General features: G+C 38.3%; 1 protein-coding gene across 2 annotated transcripts in view; it reads left to right on the top strand.

Annotated features, from left to right (window-relative positions):
• Positions 1-14,184, top strand: part of LOC131353925 (exostosin-1) — a 182,307-nt gene extending 168,123 nt beyond the window's left edge. Inside the window, exons 8-12 of one of the 2 annotated variants that reach the window (XM_058391054.1) lie at positions 1,064-1,159; positions 4,280-4,369; positions 11,564-11,724; positions 12,295-12,466; positions 13,524-14,184. In XM_058391054.1, the coding sequence (XP_058247037.1) occupies positions 1,064-1,159; positions 4,280-4,369; positions 11,564-11,724; positions 12,295-12,466; positions 13,524-13,709 (705 nt within the window). In that variant the 3' untranslated portion in view covers positions 13,710-14,184. The remainder of the gene's footprint in view (positions 1-1,063; positions 1,160-4,279; positions 4,370-11,563; positions 11,725-12,294; positions 12,467-13,523) is intronic. The other variant, XM_058391053.1, reaches the window with a different exon arrangement.
• The last annotated feature ends 5,816 nt before the right edge of the window (positions 14,185-20,000 follow it).

Raw genomic sequence — 20,000 nt, 5'->3', positions numbered from 1 at the left:
GTTTGAATGAGTCTGACCAAACAATCAGAAACTTCATGAAGGTGGCCTGAGGGCCCTACGTCCTCTAATGGGCCCTGTGCTCAATGCCTGGTCTCAATTAGTATTTGGCATTGAACACCAGAATTGGCAGGTCTGCCACTGGTTCCCTGTGCTTTTCACAAATGAGAGCAGGTTCACCCTGAGCACATGTGACAGAGGTGAAAGGGTCTGGAGAAGCCATGGAGAACATTATGCTGCATGTAACATCATTCAGCATGACCTGTTTGGTGGTGGGTCAGTGATGGTCTGAGGAGGCATATCCATGGAGGGATGCACAGACCTCTACAAGCTAGACAATGGCACCTTGACTGCCATGCGGTATCAAGATGAAATCCTTGGACCCATTGTCAGACCCTACACTGGTGCAGTGGGTCCTGGGTTCCTCCTGGTGCATGACAATGCCCAGCCTCATGTGGTGAGTATGCAGGCAGTTCCTGGAGGATGAAGGAATTGATACCATTGAATGGCCCCCACGCTCGCCAGACCTAAATTCAATAGAACATCTCTGGGACATTACGTTTTGGTCTATCCGATGCTGCCAGGTTGCACCTCAGACTGTCTAGGAGCTCAGTGATGCCCTGGTCCAGATCTGGGAGAAAATACCCCAGGACACCATCCGTCATCTCAGTAGGAGCATGACCCAAAGTTGTCAGCACGTGAGGGCCCTACAAACTACTGATTACCATTTTGAGTTGCTGCAATGAAATTTCAGCAAAATGGACTAGCCTTCTGAATAATTTTTTCACTTTGATTTTAGGGGAGTCTTTGAATTCAGCCCTCTGTAGGTTGATCATTTTTATTTCCATCAAACCATGTGGCATCCTTTCATTCCTAACACATTACCCAGTCCATATCAGTATAGATATCCAGCAAGATATTTTTCCCCCATTGAGATCTGATGTGTTTTCAAAATGTTCCTTTCATTTTTTTTTGAGCAGTGTATAAATGGATAAAAAAGAGTTTTCTTGCCTATGCAAACATATTAATGTTTATAATTAGCTTGCTCTGGATGCTTCTTTTACAGATCATCGTGTTATGGAACTGTGAGAAACCTTCACCTCCCAGAAGCAAATGGCCATCCATCAGCGTCCCTCTGACCATCATTGAGGAAGAGAGGAAGGTATGGAGAAACAATTTTCACACTGGGTGTGCGTGTCTGATCTCGCCAGACTATGATCTACTTAAGAGACGCTTTCTTTCTCTCTCTCTCTCTAATAAGAATCCGATAGTCCGTCAGAAAGCGAGTCGAGCACGCTAATCCGATCCCTAGCTTGTGTTGGACTGAAACAGAGCCGGCAGATTTATTGATCTGCTGCTGCTCTCGGCCTCGGAGGAACCCCCGGCTTCTCTGTTCTCCAGCCTTGTCGCTGTGTGTCATTGTGTTGGTAGATTTTTAATAAACTGACCTTTACCTGCATCTTTATATTACATCCTCTCAAGGGAAGGGCCAAGTCATGTTTTGGTGCTTTTTTTGTGTGTGAAGAGAAGGATTTTATGATATTTCTATCCTTCTTTCTCTCTATCTGTCTCTCTTTTTGCTCACATCACATATTTCGAAGGATGTTTATTAAGGCTAAACCACAAATCTAGGCTAATTTAAACAGAATAGAAAAAAACCCCAGAAAACTAGGAAGTGATGAAAAGGCAAGTGCGAAGTGGGGAATTTTTAGCAAATAGATACAAAATACCTGGCAACCAGGCAGGAAAAAAGAAGAGGGTATAAATAGACAAACAAGCAGGATAACAAGCAGCAGGTGAGATTAATTTGCAGCCATGGCAACAGTTTCAGAAAACAATATTGCTAACCATATAAGGAGAGAAATGAACAAATCAACAGACAGTGTGCAAAGCATGACAGAAAAACAGAGAGGAAATCAACAGAGATGTCATGCCCTGTAATCTATATTTCTACAGGAAGCATTGACCATATATGGAAAGTGAGGTGTACAATGGAAAAGATGGTGTATAGTGTATTGGTGGACATGGCATTCCCCAATCCGACAGTCAATCATCTCTTGACACTTTGGACCAAACAGTCCATATAAGGAATGACCATGTAAGGAAAAAGAAGGACAAACAGTACAGGGACAAATCCACACCTTGCGATCCTGTCCTCATTTTGGAATCAATCATGTCCTCAGGAAACAATGACTATATAAGGAAAACTGAAGGGCAAAACTGGCCATTTGGTAAAGAGTCTTATCGAATGAGGCTTCAAAGACAAAAGCAAAGCAGATATAATGAACTTTTCACCCACTTTGAACTCTTCACCACTTTGTGGGAACCAAATGTCCTCCGGAAACATTCACCATATAAGGACAACAGAACAACAAATCAGGGCAGACAGTGTACAAAGCATGGTGGGACAACGGAGACAGAACATCTACAATTGGGCAGATGGTATTGCGACGGGTCAACAAAGACTGAGCAGATACCATGTCCTGCAGTCATCCACTTTGGCTATTCCACTCGTTGGTGGGAACTAAATGTCCGGAAGAAATGCTGACCATATTAGGAACGAGGGCAGCATATAAAATGTTTTCTCTAAGACAGCCATGGGACCCTTTGATTCAGTCCCCATTTTGGTCCTTTGCAGGAATTAAATGTCCTTCAGGAAACAGTGACCCTATAAAAAAAAAGAGAGGACAGGAAACAATGACCATATGAGGAGCATGAGGGACAAAATGTGGCAGATGGTGTACAGAGTATCAAGGGATGGGTCAATAAAGATTTGACAGGGTGGACATGACACCCAAGAGTCCTGTCCTTGCTCTGGGAACAAAGTGTCCCCAGGAAACACTGACCATATAAGGACAATGTTGTACAGAATGTTGAGAAAGTACAGAAGCTAAGAAAGTCGGGAAACCTCCACATTAGTATCATAGTAAGGCAAAAAAAAATGGGCTAATTTACATAACGGTCTAAGGAAAAGGGCAAAGGGCAGAATGCCTGTCATCAATGCCAGCGTGAAATTCACCCATGTCTTAATTTACTTACATGTATTTAAAAAAATAGCAGATCCAAAAGGTCAAACACTGATTAGCTGATGTTCCGGTTCCCCAGGGTCCTCCAATGTTTTATTTCTTGCTTTTGGACTTTGACAGGCTCATTATGATCCTGACCTTTCATTTAGGATTCATTTAGGCAGCTGTGGAGAAAAAGGAATTTGCCTAGGGTTGTCATGCCCTGATGTGTCCACAATCTAAGTTAGGAAAGGTCACTTTCTTTTCTTTTTGGCTGTAGCGTGAGTGATAATAGGAACTTGTTCCATGGATGTCTTTAGAGTTTACAAAAAAATGGTCTGAGAAACAAAAAACATCTAATGAACAGCAATCTGTGGAGAGAATAGCCAGGAAGGCTACACTAATTCAAATAACCACTCTTTACATTCGTGCAGAACAGAAAAGCATGCCCAACACCTCGTCACACCTTGCTCAGAAGATGGCATGGGGCTCTGAACAGCCAAGAACAAGAATCTGAAGCATGACAACAAAAAACAGGACCGTTAGATTGAAAAGAATCAGATCTGGTTGCTAATCTAATAAAAACTCCCTTCAGGTCCACATACAGTAGATTTATTAAGGTTTAACAAATCTGTTTTCCTTTTTAAATGAAGCTGTTTAAATGACTCAGCCTCTCTAATTAAGTATCAATACTGTAATTAGGGAAGTGTTTGCCTAAAGCCTTTATTGACTGAAATGATTGAACACTGGCCTGTCATAACCAGCCTGCCGGATCAATGGCTCAGTCGCTGCTCCTGGATTCCTGTAAACTAACAAAACAGCAATACTGCAATTATAAAAACAAGCAAAGTGCATGTTAAAAGTATTTATTCCTGTAAGTAAGTAAGCGCTTTTTCTTGGTCAGCATCCCGGTGGATTCCGAGACCGGTCAGGATTCAATTTAGGATGTAGAACGAGACCTGGAGAAGTTATTGTATACCTGTCGAACAAATCAGACAAAACCCCCCCAAGCTCTACACAAAGACTTCGGAAACGTTCTTCACACTCTGAAGTGCTTCACAATTTGCCACGTTCCACAGTGCGATTTTTCACATGACTGAGACAAAGCATGGAAACAGATGCCTCGATAATGAAGACAATGACTAAACAAGGTGGAGATGGGTTTGTTTTTATCGCCACAGGAGAAGTGAAAGAGTGATAACTGGAGGATTTTTTAGATGGCTGATGAAATTTCAAAGGGATGTCACTCACGTCTTTTCCTGTCTTTGTTTCCACAGACGATGAGCAGACGTTTTTTCCCTCATGATGTCATCAAGACTGACGCCGTGCTCAGCCTGGACGAGGACTCGGTTCTGTCCACGAATGAGGTAAAGCTCTGTGAAGTGTATACTACAGGCTATAATGGACATTGGAAACATTATTACAGACACAATAAACATATTAGAGACACAATTACAGAGACAATAGATATATTACACACACAATTGCAGACATAATAAATATATCACAGACACAATAAATGTATCACAGACAAAGTAAACATAAACATATTAAAGACACAGTTAACCTATTACAGACACAATAAAAATTACAGACACAACAAACATCACAATTATAGACATAATAGAAATACTGCACTAACACAGTGAGCCTTAACATATTACAGACACAGAAAATTTATTACAGTCACAATAAATATATATCAAAGACGATAAACATATTACAGACAATTACAGATGTAATAAACATACGACAGACACAATTACAGACATAGCAGACATATTACAGACATAATAAAAAGAAACATATTACAGACACAAATACAGATACAATAATAAAAAATATTACAGACACAATTAGACATAAACTTATTACAGACCTAATAAAAAGAAACATATTACAGACATAATAGAAAATCAGTTTGCAGACATAATTTAAAAAAAAAGCATATTACAGACACAATAAATGTACTGCAGACACAGTAAGCATATTACAGACACAGTTACAGATTTAATAAATGTTATTACAAACACAATAAAAATGAACTTTACAGATGGAATAACCATATTATTACATTATGAACCCAATTACAGACATAATAAATGTATTGCAGACACAGTAAACATAAACATGTTATCAACACAATAAATAGATTATAGACAAAATTACGGACCTAATAAATGGAATGCAGACACAGTAAACATATTACAGACACAACTACAGATGTAATAAACATATTACAGACAAAATAACTATATGACAGACAATTATAAACATAAAATACACATTAAAGATACAATAAACATTACAGACACAATTACAGACACAATAATAAACATATTACAGACACAATTACAGACATAAACTTATTACAGACACAGCAAGCATATTACAGACCTAATAAAAATAAACATATTACAGACACAATTACAGACACAGTAATAAACATATTACAGACCTAATAAAAATAAACATACTACAGACCTAATAAAAATAAACATACTACAGACACAATAACAGACACAGTAATAAACATATTACAGACACAATTACAGACACATTAATAAACATATTAGAGACCTAATAAAAATAAACATACTACAGACACAATTACGGACACAGTAATAAACATATTACAGACACAATTAGAGATATAAACTTATTACAGACACAGCAAGCATATTACAGACCTAATAAAAATAAACATATTACAGACACAATTACAGACACAGTAATAAACATATTACAGACCTAATAAAAATAAACATACTACAGACCTAATAAAAATAAACATACTACAGACACAATTACAGACACAGTAATAAACATATTACAGACACAATTACAGACACAGTAATAAACATATTACAGACACAATTAGAGATATAAACTTATTACAGACACAGCAAGCATATTACAGACCTAATAAAAAATAAACATATTACAGACACAATTACAGACACAGTAATAAACATATTACAGACACAATTACAGACACAGTAATAAACATATTACAGACACAATTAGAGATATAAACTTATTACAGACACAGCAAGCATATTACAGACCTAATAAAAAATAAACATATTACAGACACAATAACAGACACAGTAATAAACATATTACAGACACAATTACAGACACATTAATAAACATATTAGAGACCTAATAAAAATAAACATACTACAGACACAATTACAGACACAGTAATAAACATATTACAGACACAATTAGAGATATAAACTTATTACAGACACAGCAAGCATATTACAGATATTATAAAAATCACAGACACAATTACAGACACAGTAATAAACATATTACAGACACAATTAGAGATATAAACTTATTACAGACACAGCAAGCATATTACAGATATTATAAAAATCACAGACACAATTACAGACACAGTAATAAACATATTACAGACCTAATAAAAATAAACACACTAAAGACCTATATACATACTACAGACACAATTACAGACACAGTAATAAACATATTACAGACACAATTACAGACAGTAATAAACATATTACAGACACAAACTTATAACCTAATTTATAACTTATAACTACACAGTAAACTATTACTACAGACATAATAAACAGAATACAGCACACAATTACAGACATAATACAAATATTACAGACACACAAAACATTTTGGACAGACAGGTTGGGCGAATGTAATTTGATATAATGTTATTTACAATTCTAATACATTTTCCATTAATCTATAAAATTGAGAGGCGCTAATCCCGCCACTAGCTCTAACCACACATGTATATTTTAATATAACTCGAGGCAATTGTATTGAATTATGAATTTGCAAGTTATGTTGTTGTTTTTTTCCCCCCTCTAAAGCTGTGTAAACAAAAGTAAGATTAATAAATAAGACAAAGCCCAACCTAACCACAAAAAAAAAAGCCCACACTAATCCTCCTTTTTCATTTTTCCGCTAATCAGCTTACTTTCGTCTCGTCTACGTCTTTGTTATGCAGAGTGCGCTGCCCCCTCCCTCGTCTCCGTGTTTTTGTGTTTGTGCACGCACTTTGTTAATGTCAATTCGCTCTCCTCAGATTCAATTAGCGCAGGCATGATATTTACACGGCGCAGGATCAGCGGGCTGCTGGATTTGCTTTTAATTGCTCTTGGCTGTATAATTTAATAAGACAATAATGTGTGTCTAAGACGGAAACGGTAAGATGGATAGACAGAGAGAGAGAGAGAGAGAGAGAGGCTGGAGGACCATGAGAATAGAAAATAAAGTGAGAGCAAAAATAGAAAGGATGAGAAAGGGATAGAGGAAGTAGATCGCTATTAGGACGTGAGCCGGTCTGCATTAGATTCCATCCAACATTTGTAAATTTACTCTCTCTGAAAGTGCTTAAAAGATTTCAACACTTCTTTTATTTCCTGAAGCCTCAGACATTCCCGAAGAGCGTGCTTCATTACACAGTTTCAGTAAAGGTCAGGTCTTGTTTTTAGAAAACCTGTCCTCTCTTTTTGTTGGGGTGCCAATATTTATGACATATATTATGTACATAGTTAACGATTATGAAACAAAATCAGTGAGGAAGCCAGTATTATTATACTAGAGTGTTTTTCTTTACACTATACACAGGGTTCTTGGGCTAGTGCTACTATCAGTGTGCTACTCACTGTTTTAACTAGAACCGTACATGGAGGGCTTTGTTTTAAGGTCCTACACAAACAGAGCAAGTTCTCAATTCCACCTTGTCTCCAAGAGCTGACTCCTCCGCCATTACAGGTAGTTTTGTTGTTATCCATTTGTTGTAGCTACATTTAACAGTGTGGAATGTTCCAGCATCCCTTCTTCACCAGTCTCTCCTTGAAGAATCTGAGAAACCACGTCTCTCGTAACTTCGACTCCTGGAAACTCTCCTCGAAAGAGCCAGAAAAGATTTTAAGCTGGTGTTCTGGACTTTTACTGACACTGGAGACTCCTTCTCTTAATACTGAAAGTTTCACCATATCAACAATTACTTGTGTGAGATAGTAATAGTGTGTTAAGTGTAAACATGTGATAGGAAAGAATTGACACCTTCTGAAGAGAGAGAGAGAGAGAGAGAGAGAGAGAGAGAGAGAGAATTCTGACCTATCTCTCAGAATCAAGAGAGAGAGAGAGAGAGAGAGAGAGAGAGAGAATTCTAAGTTAAGCTTTCTTAATTTGTCACATCCCATCCTTTGGGGTTGGGGTCAGATTGCAGGGTCAGCCATGATGCAGTGGGGGGTAGAGGCCTTGCTCAAGGGCCCAACAGTGGCAACTTGGCAGTGCTGAAGCTTGAACCATGATCTTCCGGTCAACGACCCAGAGCCCTAAACACTTGAGCTGCTACCGCCCCATGGACCTTTTTCCTAGAATCGAGAGAGAGAGAGAGACAGAGAGAGAGAGAGAAAGAAAGAAAGAAAGAAAGAAAGAAAGAATTCTGACCTATTTCTCAGAATCAAAAGAGAGAGAGAGAGAGAGAGAGAGAGAGAGAGAGAGAGCCTATCTCTCAAAATCTCTCGAGAAAGAAAGAAAGAAAGAATTCTGACCTATTTCTCAGAATCAAAAGAAAGAGAGAGAGAGAGAGAGAGAGAGAGAGAGAGAAAGAGAGAGAGAGAACCAAAGGACATAAAGCCAAAAGCCTAGAGTTGTATTACATTGGTGTTCTGGCTGCCAGATGATGATAATGATGATGATGATGATGATGATGATGATGAGGCCTCTACATGCTGATAAACCCAAGACAGACCTGCCAGAAAGCCAGAGGGAATTATAGGAGCCAGGCCTTTGCAAATGGAGCTGATTTTGGAGTAAAGTAAAAGCTCCAGGTCTCAGGAAGTTCTGCTGGCAGTTTTTTTTCCGGAAGATAAATAAATAAACGAAGTAATTCTCTGTTTGTCGTTAACTTCTGCGCTGCTATTGTCAGTTCAAAACAAATGGAGCCTGGTTTTTTGGCCTGCTTTCTTGGCCGGAGGCGCAGGGACGTGGACGAGGGTTATTTATCACGCATCGCAAGTTTGGTTGGAGAAGCCATTAAGCAGTTTTAGTGTTTACCATTCGCATGTTTACGCCTGAGCTGAAAGACAGTGCAGAGATTCCTTTTAGGAAAGGATGAAGGATGAATAACGGAGACTCACCGGTACAGTTACACACGTCTACATCCATTACATCATCTGAAATCTGCTCGGACTTCACTTTACTTTTATTTTTTTTGATTTGTTAGAGGGAGATACCAACAAAAACTGAATTTCTGCCTTGAAAACACACACTAAATAAATTTATTTATTTATTTATTTATCATGTATTTATTTTATTTATTTAGTAAGCTAATTTTTTCTAATTTTTTTAAATCTTTTTGCTCTCTTTGTTTTTTTCTTTTCTTTTCTTTTCTTTTCTTTTCTTTGCTTTGCTTTGCTTTGCTTTGCTTTGCTTTAGTAAGCTAAATAAATGTCCCACTGTTTTTTTTGTCTTTTTTTGCACTTTTTTTACCTTCATTCTTTCTCTTTATTTATTTTTGTTTATTTTTGATTATTTCCCAATTACTTTCTTTCAATTTTGTTTTTTTTTTTTGAACAGCACTTGCTCAGTTACATAGAGTGATATCTGGCCTCTTACACATACCTGAACTCGATTGGCTAGTGCCACTTTGATTGACAAGGGAGAGGCAGTAAGCCCCTCCCACCCAGAGGATCCACTCCTTTTCGATCTTGGGATTGGGATCTCCCCACAGAAAACTTATTAATCACCATATCAACATTTACATATTTTCCTTAATAAAAAACAGGATTTTTTTAAATGTAATTTAAAGTCAATCTGCCTCACAAGTGCCTGTGTTGTCATTTGTAAGCATGTGCATTCAAACACACCTGAGATTTACAGTTGTGCTGCTGACAGAGTTTCCGACCAATCAGAATCCAGGATTTACAATCGTAAGCTCCCTGTAGTTAAACGTCTGAAATCTGTTCCACTGTGTAACGTTTGAAAAGAAATAAAGATTTGCTTAGCTGCTACGCTGAGCCGCGGCTCGTCTGAGCTGATCGTTACGGTTTCGAGTCATTAACTTATTAAAGGTGAAATTTACATCAGCGCTGAGGATCGTTAAACCAACAGCGAGATTTTTATGCTTCCTTTGAAGCTCCTTTCTTCTTGCCTCCCTCTATCCGGGCTCGTAAATAAACAAGTTCTGCGTGTAAAATATGTGTCCTGCTGCTCCACACGACCTCACCGTTACCACACTGTACACATAGAATTCTGGACTCTATTTTTATTCCTCCTTTCTTTTTTTCTTGCTTTCTTTCTTTCTTTCTTTCTTCCTTTCTTTCCTTTTTTCTTTTTATATATTTATTTATTTAATAAGCTATGTAAATGTCCCATTTTTTTTATTATTATGATTTTTGGTCTTTTTTGCTCTCTTTGTTTTTTTTATTTTATTTTATTTTATTTTATTTACTAAGCTAAATACATGTCCCACTGTGTTTTTTATTTTTGTCTTTTTTGCTCTCTTTGTTTTTTCTCTTTATTTTATTTTATTTTATTTTATTTTATTTTATTTTATTTTATTTTATTTTATTTTATTTTATTTTATTTTATTTTATTTATTTAGTAAGCTAAATGAATGTCCCACAATTCTTTGTTTATATTTTATCTCTTTTTTTTTCTTTCTTTCTTTCTTTCTTTCTTTCTTTCTTTCTTTCTTTCTTTCTTTCTTTCTTTCATTTATTTATTTATTTATTTATTTATTTTTAATTATTTCACAGTTACTTTGTTTGTTTGTTTGTTTTAACTGCTGCAGGGCACTTGCTGTGATATGTCCTCTTCCGCATACCTGATTTCTATTGGCTAGTGCCATTTTGATTGACAAGGGAGAGAAAGTAAGCCCCTCCCACCTAGAGGACACTCCCCTTTCTGCTCTCCTGAATGCTGCAGCATCTTTAACATTCTAGATTCGATCTTGGGATTGTCTGATGATAATGACACTGGAGCTTTTCTTTCTTTCTTTCTTTCTTTCTTTCTTTCTTTCTTTCTTTCTTTCTTTCTCTCCTTCCTTCGTTATCTTCTCTTCAGTTTTCCCTCATCTACTCAACAGGCCCATAATTAAACAGTCCACTTGTCTTGCTGCTCCACACACCGCTGACCTCACCGCTCACGCCGTTCACTTGGGACATTACGGCGATGTCTGAAGCTCAGAGCTTCTTGATGCTGATGCGCTAAATCAGCCTGTGAGCGTAATGTAACATTAAGAGCGAAATTTTTAACGTGTTTTCTCATTAACGATTTCTTTCTCTGCGGCTTTTTGCAGAACTTTTCTCTGCAGCTTCTTGCACAGACTCTATTCACAGAATTTAATGATTAATGTTTTCGGTTTCTAATGGAAAGTTCCAGCATTAGGCAGATTCATTTCCAGTCTCTCGGCTCTGCGGACGTTTTTGTTTCGAGGAGCGACGTGAAGAGTTGTTTTTGCTAACTCTGCATAAAATAGAAACTAGCAGCCACGAGAAATCATTCATGCGTTTTGTTGTGTTTATTCATTTTTTCCCCTCTGTACTCAGGTGGATTTCGCCTTCATCGTGTGGCACAGTTTTCCTGAACGGATAGTCGGATATCCGGCACGCAGTCATTACTGGGACGCCACCAAGGGGAGGTGGGGCTACACCTCCAAGTGGACCAATGAGTACTCGATGGTGCTGACAGGCGCTGCCTTCTACCACAGGTACAAATGTCTAAGGGTTGTGTGTGGGGGGTAATTCTCAGTGCTGAGGTGAGATTTACAGTGTGTGTGTGTGTGTGTGTGTGATAGAGCGAGCTCTCAGAGACAGTGTGTGATATAAATGTTTGCGCTGACAGGTTCACTGGGAGATTTCAGAGATCTATAGTGCAGGTGAGACAGCGATCACAGTTTGTTTTAAAGTGAAGGCCCCTCTGATAATTCTTCACACACGCACACAGACAGAGAGAGACAGAGAGAGAGAGAGAGAGAGAGAGAGAGAGAAGAAGAAAGACATGATGCAGTGCTTTACATAAGGAGTCATAAAAATACAGGGATGAAAATATCTACTTCTCACAGGATCACAACAACTGGATTTCTTTCTTTCTTTCTTTCTTTCTTTCTTTCTTTCTTTCTTTCTTTCTTTCTTTCTTTCTTTCTTTCTTTCTTTCTTTCTTTCTTTCTTTCTTTCTTTCCCTTTCATGTTTGTTCTTTCTCTCTTACACCCTTTCCTTTCCATATCTTCCCATCCAATTCATTCATTTCCTTTCATCTCTCTCTCTCTCTCTCTCTCAGGTACTATCACTTCCTGTACACTCACTACCTGCCCAGTCGACTCCTCTCCATGGTGGACCAACTCGCCAACTGTGAGGACATTCTCATGAACTTCCTTGTCTCCACGGTAACCAAGCTGCCGCCAATCAAAGTCACACAGAAGAAACAGTACAAGGAGACCATGATGCAACAGGTCTGTGTGTGTGTGTGTGGGTGTGTGTGTGTGTGTGTATGTATGTCATGCAGCAGTAATAATGGTAGAAGCCAGGACTGATATACGGATTGTTCCGGGGCAGAATGTAGCTGTGTGTGTGTGTGTGTGGCTGCTTACTGACTCAGCAGTATAACCCTTTTGACAAATGTCTCAGTTGTGGATGTGTACAAGTTGGACAGTTAGAGCTCGGATGCTCTAGAACATTCCACCAGATGGCAGGTGGGTGGGTGGGGGGTGGGGGGTTGTAGGAGGGATTAGCAGGGGGTGGTAGGAGGTCACTAAGGGGGTCGTGCGTGAAGCCAGTGCCTGTGCAGACGCAGCATTTTCACTAAATGTCCTCTGTGGAGGTGAAAAACAGCCAGTGATGTTCTCAGCTTTTTCTTTCAGCGACCTGTCGAGTCCTGAAACGTCTCTATCAGACAGTGATGGTCTCGCTCACCCTGCTCTCTACACTCCACTTCAGCACTCCTCACTCAGTCTGTCTTAGCTAAGCACATGCTGTTGAGAAGCTAGCCATGTTGATGAATCTCTCAGCACTTCAGCTACGCTCGTCCCTCTTGCCAGGGTACCAGCAGAAAAGTCCTGCAAGTGACGGTTTGTTGACAAAACAGAGATGAATGTTCAGTGGTCCTTAGTAACTTAAAACAAAGTAAAAATAATAAATGATCTAGAGTGATCAGAACATCTCCAAAACTGCAGCTCTTGTGGGGTGTTCCCGGTCTGCAGTGGTCAGTATCTGTCAAAAGTGGTCTAAGGAAGGAACAGTGGTGAACCGGAGACAGGGTCATGGGCGGTTCGGACTCATTGATGCATGTGGGGCGCAAAGGCTAGCCCGTGTGATCCAATCCAACAGACAAGCTACTGTTGCTCAAATTGCTGAAGAAGTTAATGCTGGTTCTGATAGAAAGGTGTCAGTGCAGGACCATTAAAAGGGGAACCAATACAATATTAGGCAGGTGGTCATAATGTTATGCCTGGTCTGTGTATTAAGGTAGTATGCTAAGTATCTCTCTCTCTATCTGTCTCTCTCTCGCAGGGTTCTAAGTCATCCCGGTGGGCCGACCCAGATCACTTCGCTCAGCGTCAGTCCTGCATGAACTCCTTCGCCGCCTGGTTCGGCTTCATGCCGCTCATTCACTCTCAGCTCCGTTTGGATCCGGTACTGTTTAAAGACCAGGTCTCCATCTTACGCAAGAAATACAGGGACATCGAGAGACTGTAGAGACGCATGACTCGGCCTCTGAACCCTCGCATCGACACAAAGGTCTGGAATCGACGGACGCTTTTCGTGAGTGACGGATGTGTTGTGAGTCACCAGGAATTGGCCTCACAAATATAACGTCTGCAAAGTCATTTCATTTCAAATATATGCAACTCCGGGTTTTTATCTTGTTTAGCGGCTCGGAGATTTTTCATTCTCGTCATATTACGTCATCTGCAGAGACCGCCGTTATTCCCAGGACAAACCTGGAGGAAGGAAAGACGGCCTGAAAAGTCTAGGCCACGGCGAGGACGTCCAAAATCACACCAATGCCTGCAATACGTACATTCGGTTCCCTTATTTTTTGTACGATTTTGCCTTTTTTTAAAAGAAGCCTAAAGTCAAATAAAATCTCTGAATGCCACAGAAGAGACTGCTGATTAAATGTGTCTCGGCTCTTGTCTCTGAGGTTATAAAAAGTCTGTTTTTGATCTCTTATTTTTTCTGGCAGAAGTGTAAAGATTTATTTTCGGTGCTTTGTTACAGAAGGTGATTTACAGTGAGGACAGGATGGTGGAATGAAATGTTTTCTATTTGCGGTAATACTTATTGTGACTTTCAAATATTGCTGAGAAGAATTTAAAGGGGTGTGTGTGTGTGTTTACCCCTTCGTGAGAACCAAAATCTTTCTCACACCTTTAGAATGTCACAAGTCCTTATAATCACCAAATGTGTGTGGATGTATTTAGCCTAAAAAAGAACAGAGGTCCTCACAATATTAGGATAGTGTCAAAAGTCCTCATAATCACTGTGTGTGTGTGTGTGTGTGTGTGTGTGTGTGTGAGTGTGTGCACTAACCCCTTATACATCTGTGCTATTGAGTATTAAGGGCCTTGCTCAGGGGCCCAGCAGTGGCAACTTTGTGGACCTGGGATTCCTCCAGTAGTCCAACACCTTAACCACTAAGCTAAACATCCCCATTCTATGCACAGTATGTGTGTGTGTAAGTGTGTGTGAGTACCAACTCCTATTGTGAGGACCAAAATGACAAAAGGGTCCTCAATTGTTTGGAGAATGTTCAATATCCAATCAGTGTGTGTGTGTGTGTGTGTGTGTGTGTATCTGTGTATGCTTACCCCAATTTTAGGATACAAAATGGCTAATGGTCCTCACAAATTACTGTCTGTGTGTTTATGCTCTTTGTGAAGACCAAAAAGGACCAAATGTCTTCACAATCCCCAGGTCCTCACAAAAATTGTTTTTTATAGCTTGTATGTAAATACCCTAAGCAGATTACAGTAGTAAAATATTCAAATAGTGATAGAATGATTATCAGTCCTAGTTGGTCAACACACACACCCATAAAACAATAATATATTCAGAAAAGAGGTTGATTGGATAAAGATGGATTAGACTGAATCAGACACCTACAGAGAAAAGTGGAGCTAAAGACTGCACGCTAAAATGATTTGGCTCTACAGTAATCAGTCTGAAAAAAGCTGAAAGAAAAATTGTGTGCCCCAGATCAATGGAAGGCTACAAGTCACACACATAGCTGTCATGCTAACCCTAATGCAATAGCTCTGAAAAAAAAAAACTTCAGACTCTTGCCTTATCAGCTATTTTTGGGGTATGGGAAATTATGCAAATTTCATTTTGGGCTGGTTTTATACATATGAGGTGGCATTGGTCATGCTGCAGAAATAAGCACCGAGTTCATTTACTTTCTCAAACACAAGCATCAACATCACTCAATTTCCCCAATCAAACCTGCCACTGTTTATTTTTACACTCTGTGGCAGCTCGGGATTTTCAATTTTGTGACTCGGAATCAAGCTCACACGTCGGAGGCATGCTGCAGGACTGCGATTCGCTCGAGAAACAGCTTTCGCTTAAGAACCTTTCCGCTTTTTGAGGGGTTTTGGTAACAAAAGATTTTTATTTTACCTCAGAATATTTCAGGAGTCGAAAATGGACAGAATCCTGATTAGCTTTAAATTCAGATAGCTTGTTTGTAGCATGTGGTTTAGTGGTTACCACTGTTTACTCACAGCAAGAAGGTCCTGGGTTTGAATTCCAGGTTCGAACAGGCAGGGGCCTTTCTGTGTGGAGTTTGCATGTTCTCCCCAGTTTATTTCGGATACTCCAGTTTCTTCCAACAGTCCAAAAACATGTACATTAGGTTAATTGGTAATTCTAAATTGCCAGTGTGTGTGGTTGTCTGTCTATATGTGTGGCCCTGTGATGGACTAGTGACCTGTCCAGGGTGTACCCCCGCCTTTTGCCCAATGTGTGCTGGGATAGGCTCCAGCAGATCCCCTTGACCCTAATTAGGGATAAAACCGGTATAGGAAATGGATGGATGGTTTGGATGTATTTAGCATTGTCGTGACTAACAATTTAAGAAAATATTTCTATTTTTAGATGACTCTATACACACGTGCTTTTCCGTACATTGTTTGGGGGCTTGCTAGTCCCAAATGTCTAGTTTTTAGGCTAACAAATGCTACTTTTTTTAGTCAAATGAATACTCCAGTTCTTCATTTATCTCAGATTATTTTTATAAAGTTATCGGTTTCATTCAAAATGCTAAATATGTGTTTTTCAGTGCACAATTTGTATGAAAGTCATGAAGGTTAAGGTTAGCATGAGGAAAAGATTAGTGATTATAACTTAACTAGAAGTATGTTGTCGTTTCAATTGCTAACTCATCTTTTTTTATTCTTCCATTGTGAAATGTTTTGGTTCGTAAGAAGACGTTATAATTACGTTTTAAGACACTAAGGCATCAATACAATTATAAAAAAATTAAACGTTTTGCGAAGACTAACGTTACAGTACTTAATGGAGTAACATTACACAATACAACAACAATAAACAAGTGTTTATTTAGAACCAGCTAATAGCTAAGTAGCTCAGCTATCTTTCCTGTAGGTAGCATGCTGATTTGGTAAGCAATGTTACAAATAGTATAAATTTCCAAAAGATGAATAAATAATTAAGATTTATGGAGATTTCCATATTTATCATATCATTTAGAATAAACTTTAATATTTACATTAGGTGTTAGATTATTATTGTAGGCAGTATCACAATAGGCTGGAAACTCTAGAAAAGGTCCTCCAATGTTAGGATAATGTCAAGTCCCCATAATCACTGTGTGTGTGTGTACTAATCTTTTATTGAGGACAAAAAATGACTAAAGATGCCCACAAACAATTGTGTGTGTGTGTGTATACTATTCCCTTTGTGAAGACCAAAATGACAAAATGTCCTTCAATGTTAAGATAGTGTCAGATCCCTATAATCACTCTGTGTGTGTGTGTGTGTGTGTTCTAATCTCATTGTGGGGACCAAAAATGACTAAAGATGCCCACAAACATCTGTGTGTGTGTGTGTGTGCCATCCCCTTTGTGAAGATCAAAATGACACAGGGTCCTCCAATGTTGGGATAGTGTCGAGTCCCCGTTACCCAGTTACCGTGTGTGTCTGTGTGTGTGTGTGTGTGTGTGTGTACTAACCCTATTGTGAAGACCAAAAATGACTCAAAAATCACCCTGTGCCTGCGTTTAGCTCTTTGTGAGGACCAAATGTCCTCATAATCACCTGGGACTCACATGTTAAACAAAATAAGCTATGAACAAACTCACATCAACCACATCACACAAGTAGTTCTAATTATTTCTGATTTCGTCTCAGATCAGGTCGTTATTTATTTTTCCCCAGCTGTTTGTGCACAGAATCGTTTTGATTACCGGCGGCTTTATGAACTCTTTCATCCCTCTCTTGAGAAAGCCTCAGAACAGAGTAAAGAGGTGATAGGTGGAGATTTACCCTTCCATACCTCCCTGAGTGTCTGGCTTCCTCTCTCCACTCCTCCTCCTCCTCCACCCCCTCCTCTATAATCCATCCATCTTCTTCCTCTCGACCTCTCCGCAGTGTTCTCCCACTCTTCCTCCTGCCAGCTCTCATCCGTCACGTCCTGATGTCTCCTTCTACATGAGACTCTCCGAGGACAGAGCCAGAGTTATGTAATCACGCAAATGGAACAGAATTTGAGTAAACGATAACGCTTTTCAAAACAAGTAAGAACGTACAGCTTTGCCTCTGGCACTGGAGATCCCTTCTCTAAGATTAGATGATGTCGCTCATTTAAATCAACAGCTTCTGACCAATCAGAGTCGAGAATCAGAATTAGCATACAAGATATTTGAATATCGTAAACACTTTGAACTGTAGCACTTCCTGTTTATTGTGTATCTGCCGAGCGCTTGCTGTCTTCCAGACCCTGCAGGAAAATTGGAAAGCCATTATTTGGAAGTGGGATTGCATCGCTCAGACACAAAGGGAGGGATACTGGACAAGTAGATATGTGTGTGTGTCCTTGAAAAGAAAAAAAAAAAAAATGTCAAAGAAATGAAAAGCCAATAGTGACAGACATCAGACCAGTCATATCTGAGTTTTAGAGAGGAGCTGGAGAAGTGTGTGTGTGTGTTTCATATCTCTCAAACACCATATACCAGAGTGGACTCTCACATCAAACTTGCAGGTGAATTCTCCTCACTTCAATCAACAGGACACACTCCCAGTCCATGTTTTTTTTTTTTTCTTTTTCTCTTTTTCTTTTCTTTTCTTTTTTTTTAAACCAGACATTGATTTTTGCTTGTGGCATCATGGTGCGTGTGTTAAAAAAAAAAAAACCTTTACTTTATTACCTCCATGTGGCAATGCGTTCGAACTTTGCTCGTTACTGCCACTCAAGACACTGACAAAAATAGAAGCAAATTTGATTTCTCTCTCTCTCTCTCTCTCTCTCTCTCTTTCTCTCTCTCCAAACAAACTGCATCCTGATGGGAGTCAATTATAACAGTCCTGAATCAATCAGTCAGAAAAAGGTTGTTAAAATATCTATAACTCTAATAAATAAATAAATAAATGAATGAATAAAGAACATTTTTTTTTTCCTGCATGCTAATAAAAATGATTTCTGCCCCCTGTAGGTTTCATAAGTGCTCGTCAATACGCGCTAATAGACTCTCTATGGCATAAATTGAGTTGAGATTGAAGACGCGCAGAGAGAAGCAGCTCTCTCATCAGCACTGGTATTACACACAGACACACACACACAGGCCGGATGATGAGTGTGTTATGACGAGGCCAGAAGTTTTGCCGTCCACTGATCAGATCATAAACAGTCGTTATTTTTCTCTCTGTCTTTCGGTCTCTCTCTTCATTTCCATCGGTAATAGACTCATGCTTTTACGCGTTGAAGAAAAAAATGATTCGGTACAAATACAAAGCATTTACAGTAAACAAGCATGTGGACTGGAGTCAATGAAATTTTTAAAGTCATTTTTAAAGTTTTTAAAGTTAAATTTAAATTTTAAAAAAAAAACATTTTTGAAGAAAACCAATAATTAGTAGTAACAATAAAAAAAAAGTAAAACAATAGTTTAAAAAATATATATTTTAAATACCAGTTTTCAAATAAAATGGTAATTTTAAAAATATTTTTGTAAACAGCAGTTCTTATAGTTAAACAATAATTCAAAAAAATAAAACATCAGTTTTTAAAATAAAATAATAATTTGAACATTTTTATTTTTTATACACCATTTGTTTAAAGAAAAACAATAATAAAAGAAATAGAACAATAATAAAAACAGTCTCACCGCTTCATCACATGTTCTTTCTGCTTACATCATGAGCTTAAATATTATAAACGTGTCTTAACATGTTCCTGTGACATCTTCAACCACCTCGGATTATTTCTGTATATTATGTTCTTAAATGTCTGTTTTTTCCTAAAAGATTTTTTTTTTTTTTTAACCTAAGGACATTTTCGTATTTGCCGAAAACTCCCTTCATTTCAGTGCTAATGTGCTGCTAATGAAGCGCCCGAGCACGCTAATGTGCGAAAATGATGCTCAATTGTCCGTTTCTGAATCTAAACAGACTTGTACATTTACCAATTTGTCTAATAAACCATATATATATATATATATATATATATATATATATATATATATATATATATATATATATATATATATATATATATATATATGTATATATATATATATATTCTTTTTTTTCTTTTTCTTTTTTTTAGCTATTTTATTTAAGCAACTCTGTTTAGTTTTCTGGTCTCAGGAGAGGAAAAATATTAAATATAAATATAAAAAAATAGATATTTGTATACAATAAACTGCTACTGGGTCTAAATGTGTTTGTCAGCTTGGCTTAAATGTGAAAAAAAAAAATTAAGTTATAAAATTTAGTACATTTAATTCATAAACAAAGCTCCGGGAA

Source organism: Hemibagrus wyckioides, linkage group LG06 (assembly GCF_019097595.1).
Source record: "Hemibagrus wyckioides isolate EC202008001 linkage group LG06, SWU_Hwy_1.0, whole genome shotgun sequence".
Taxonomy (NCBI): Eukaryota; Metazoa; Chordata; class Actinopteri; order Siluriformes; family Bagridae; genus Hemibagrus; species Hemibagrus wyckioides.
Note: the sequence above shows the minus strand (reverse complement) of the source record. Positions and strands in the feature narration are given on the sequence as shown.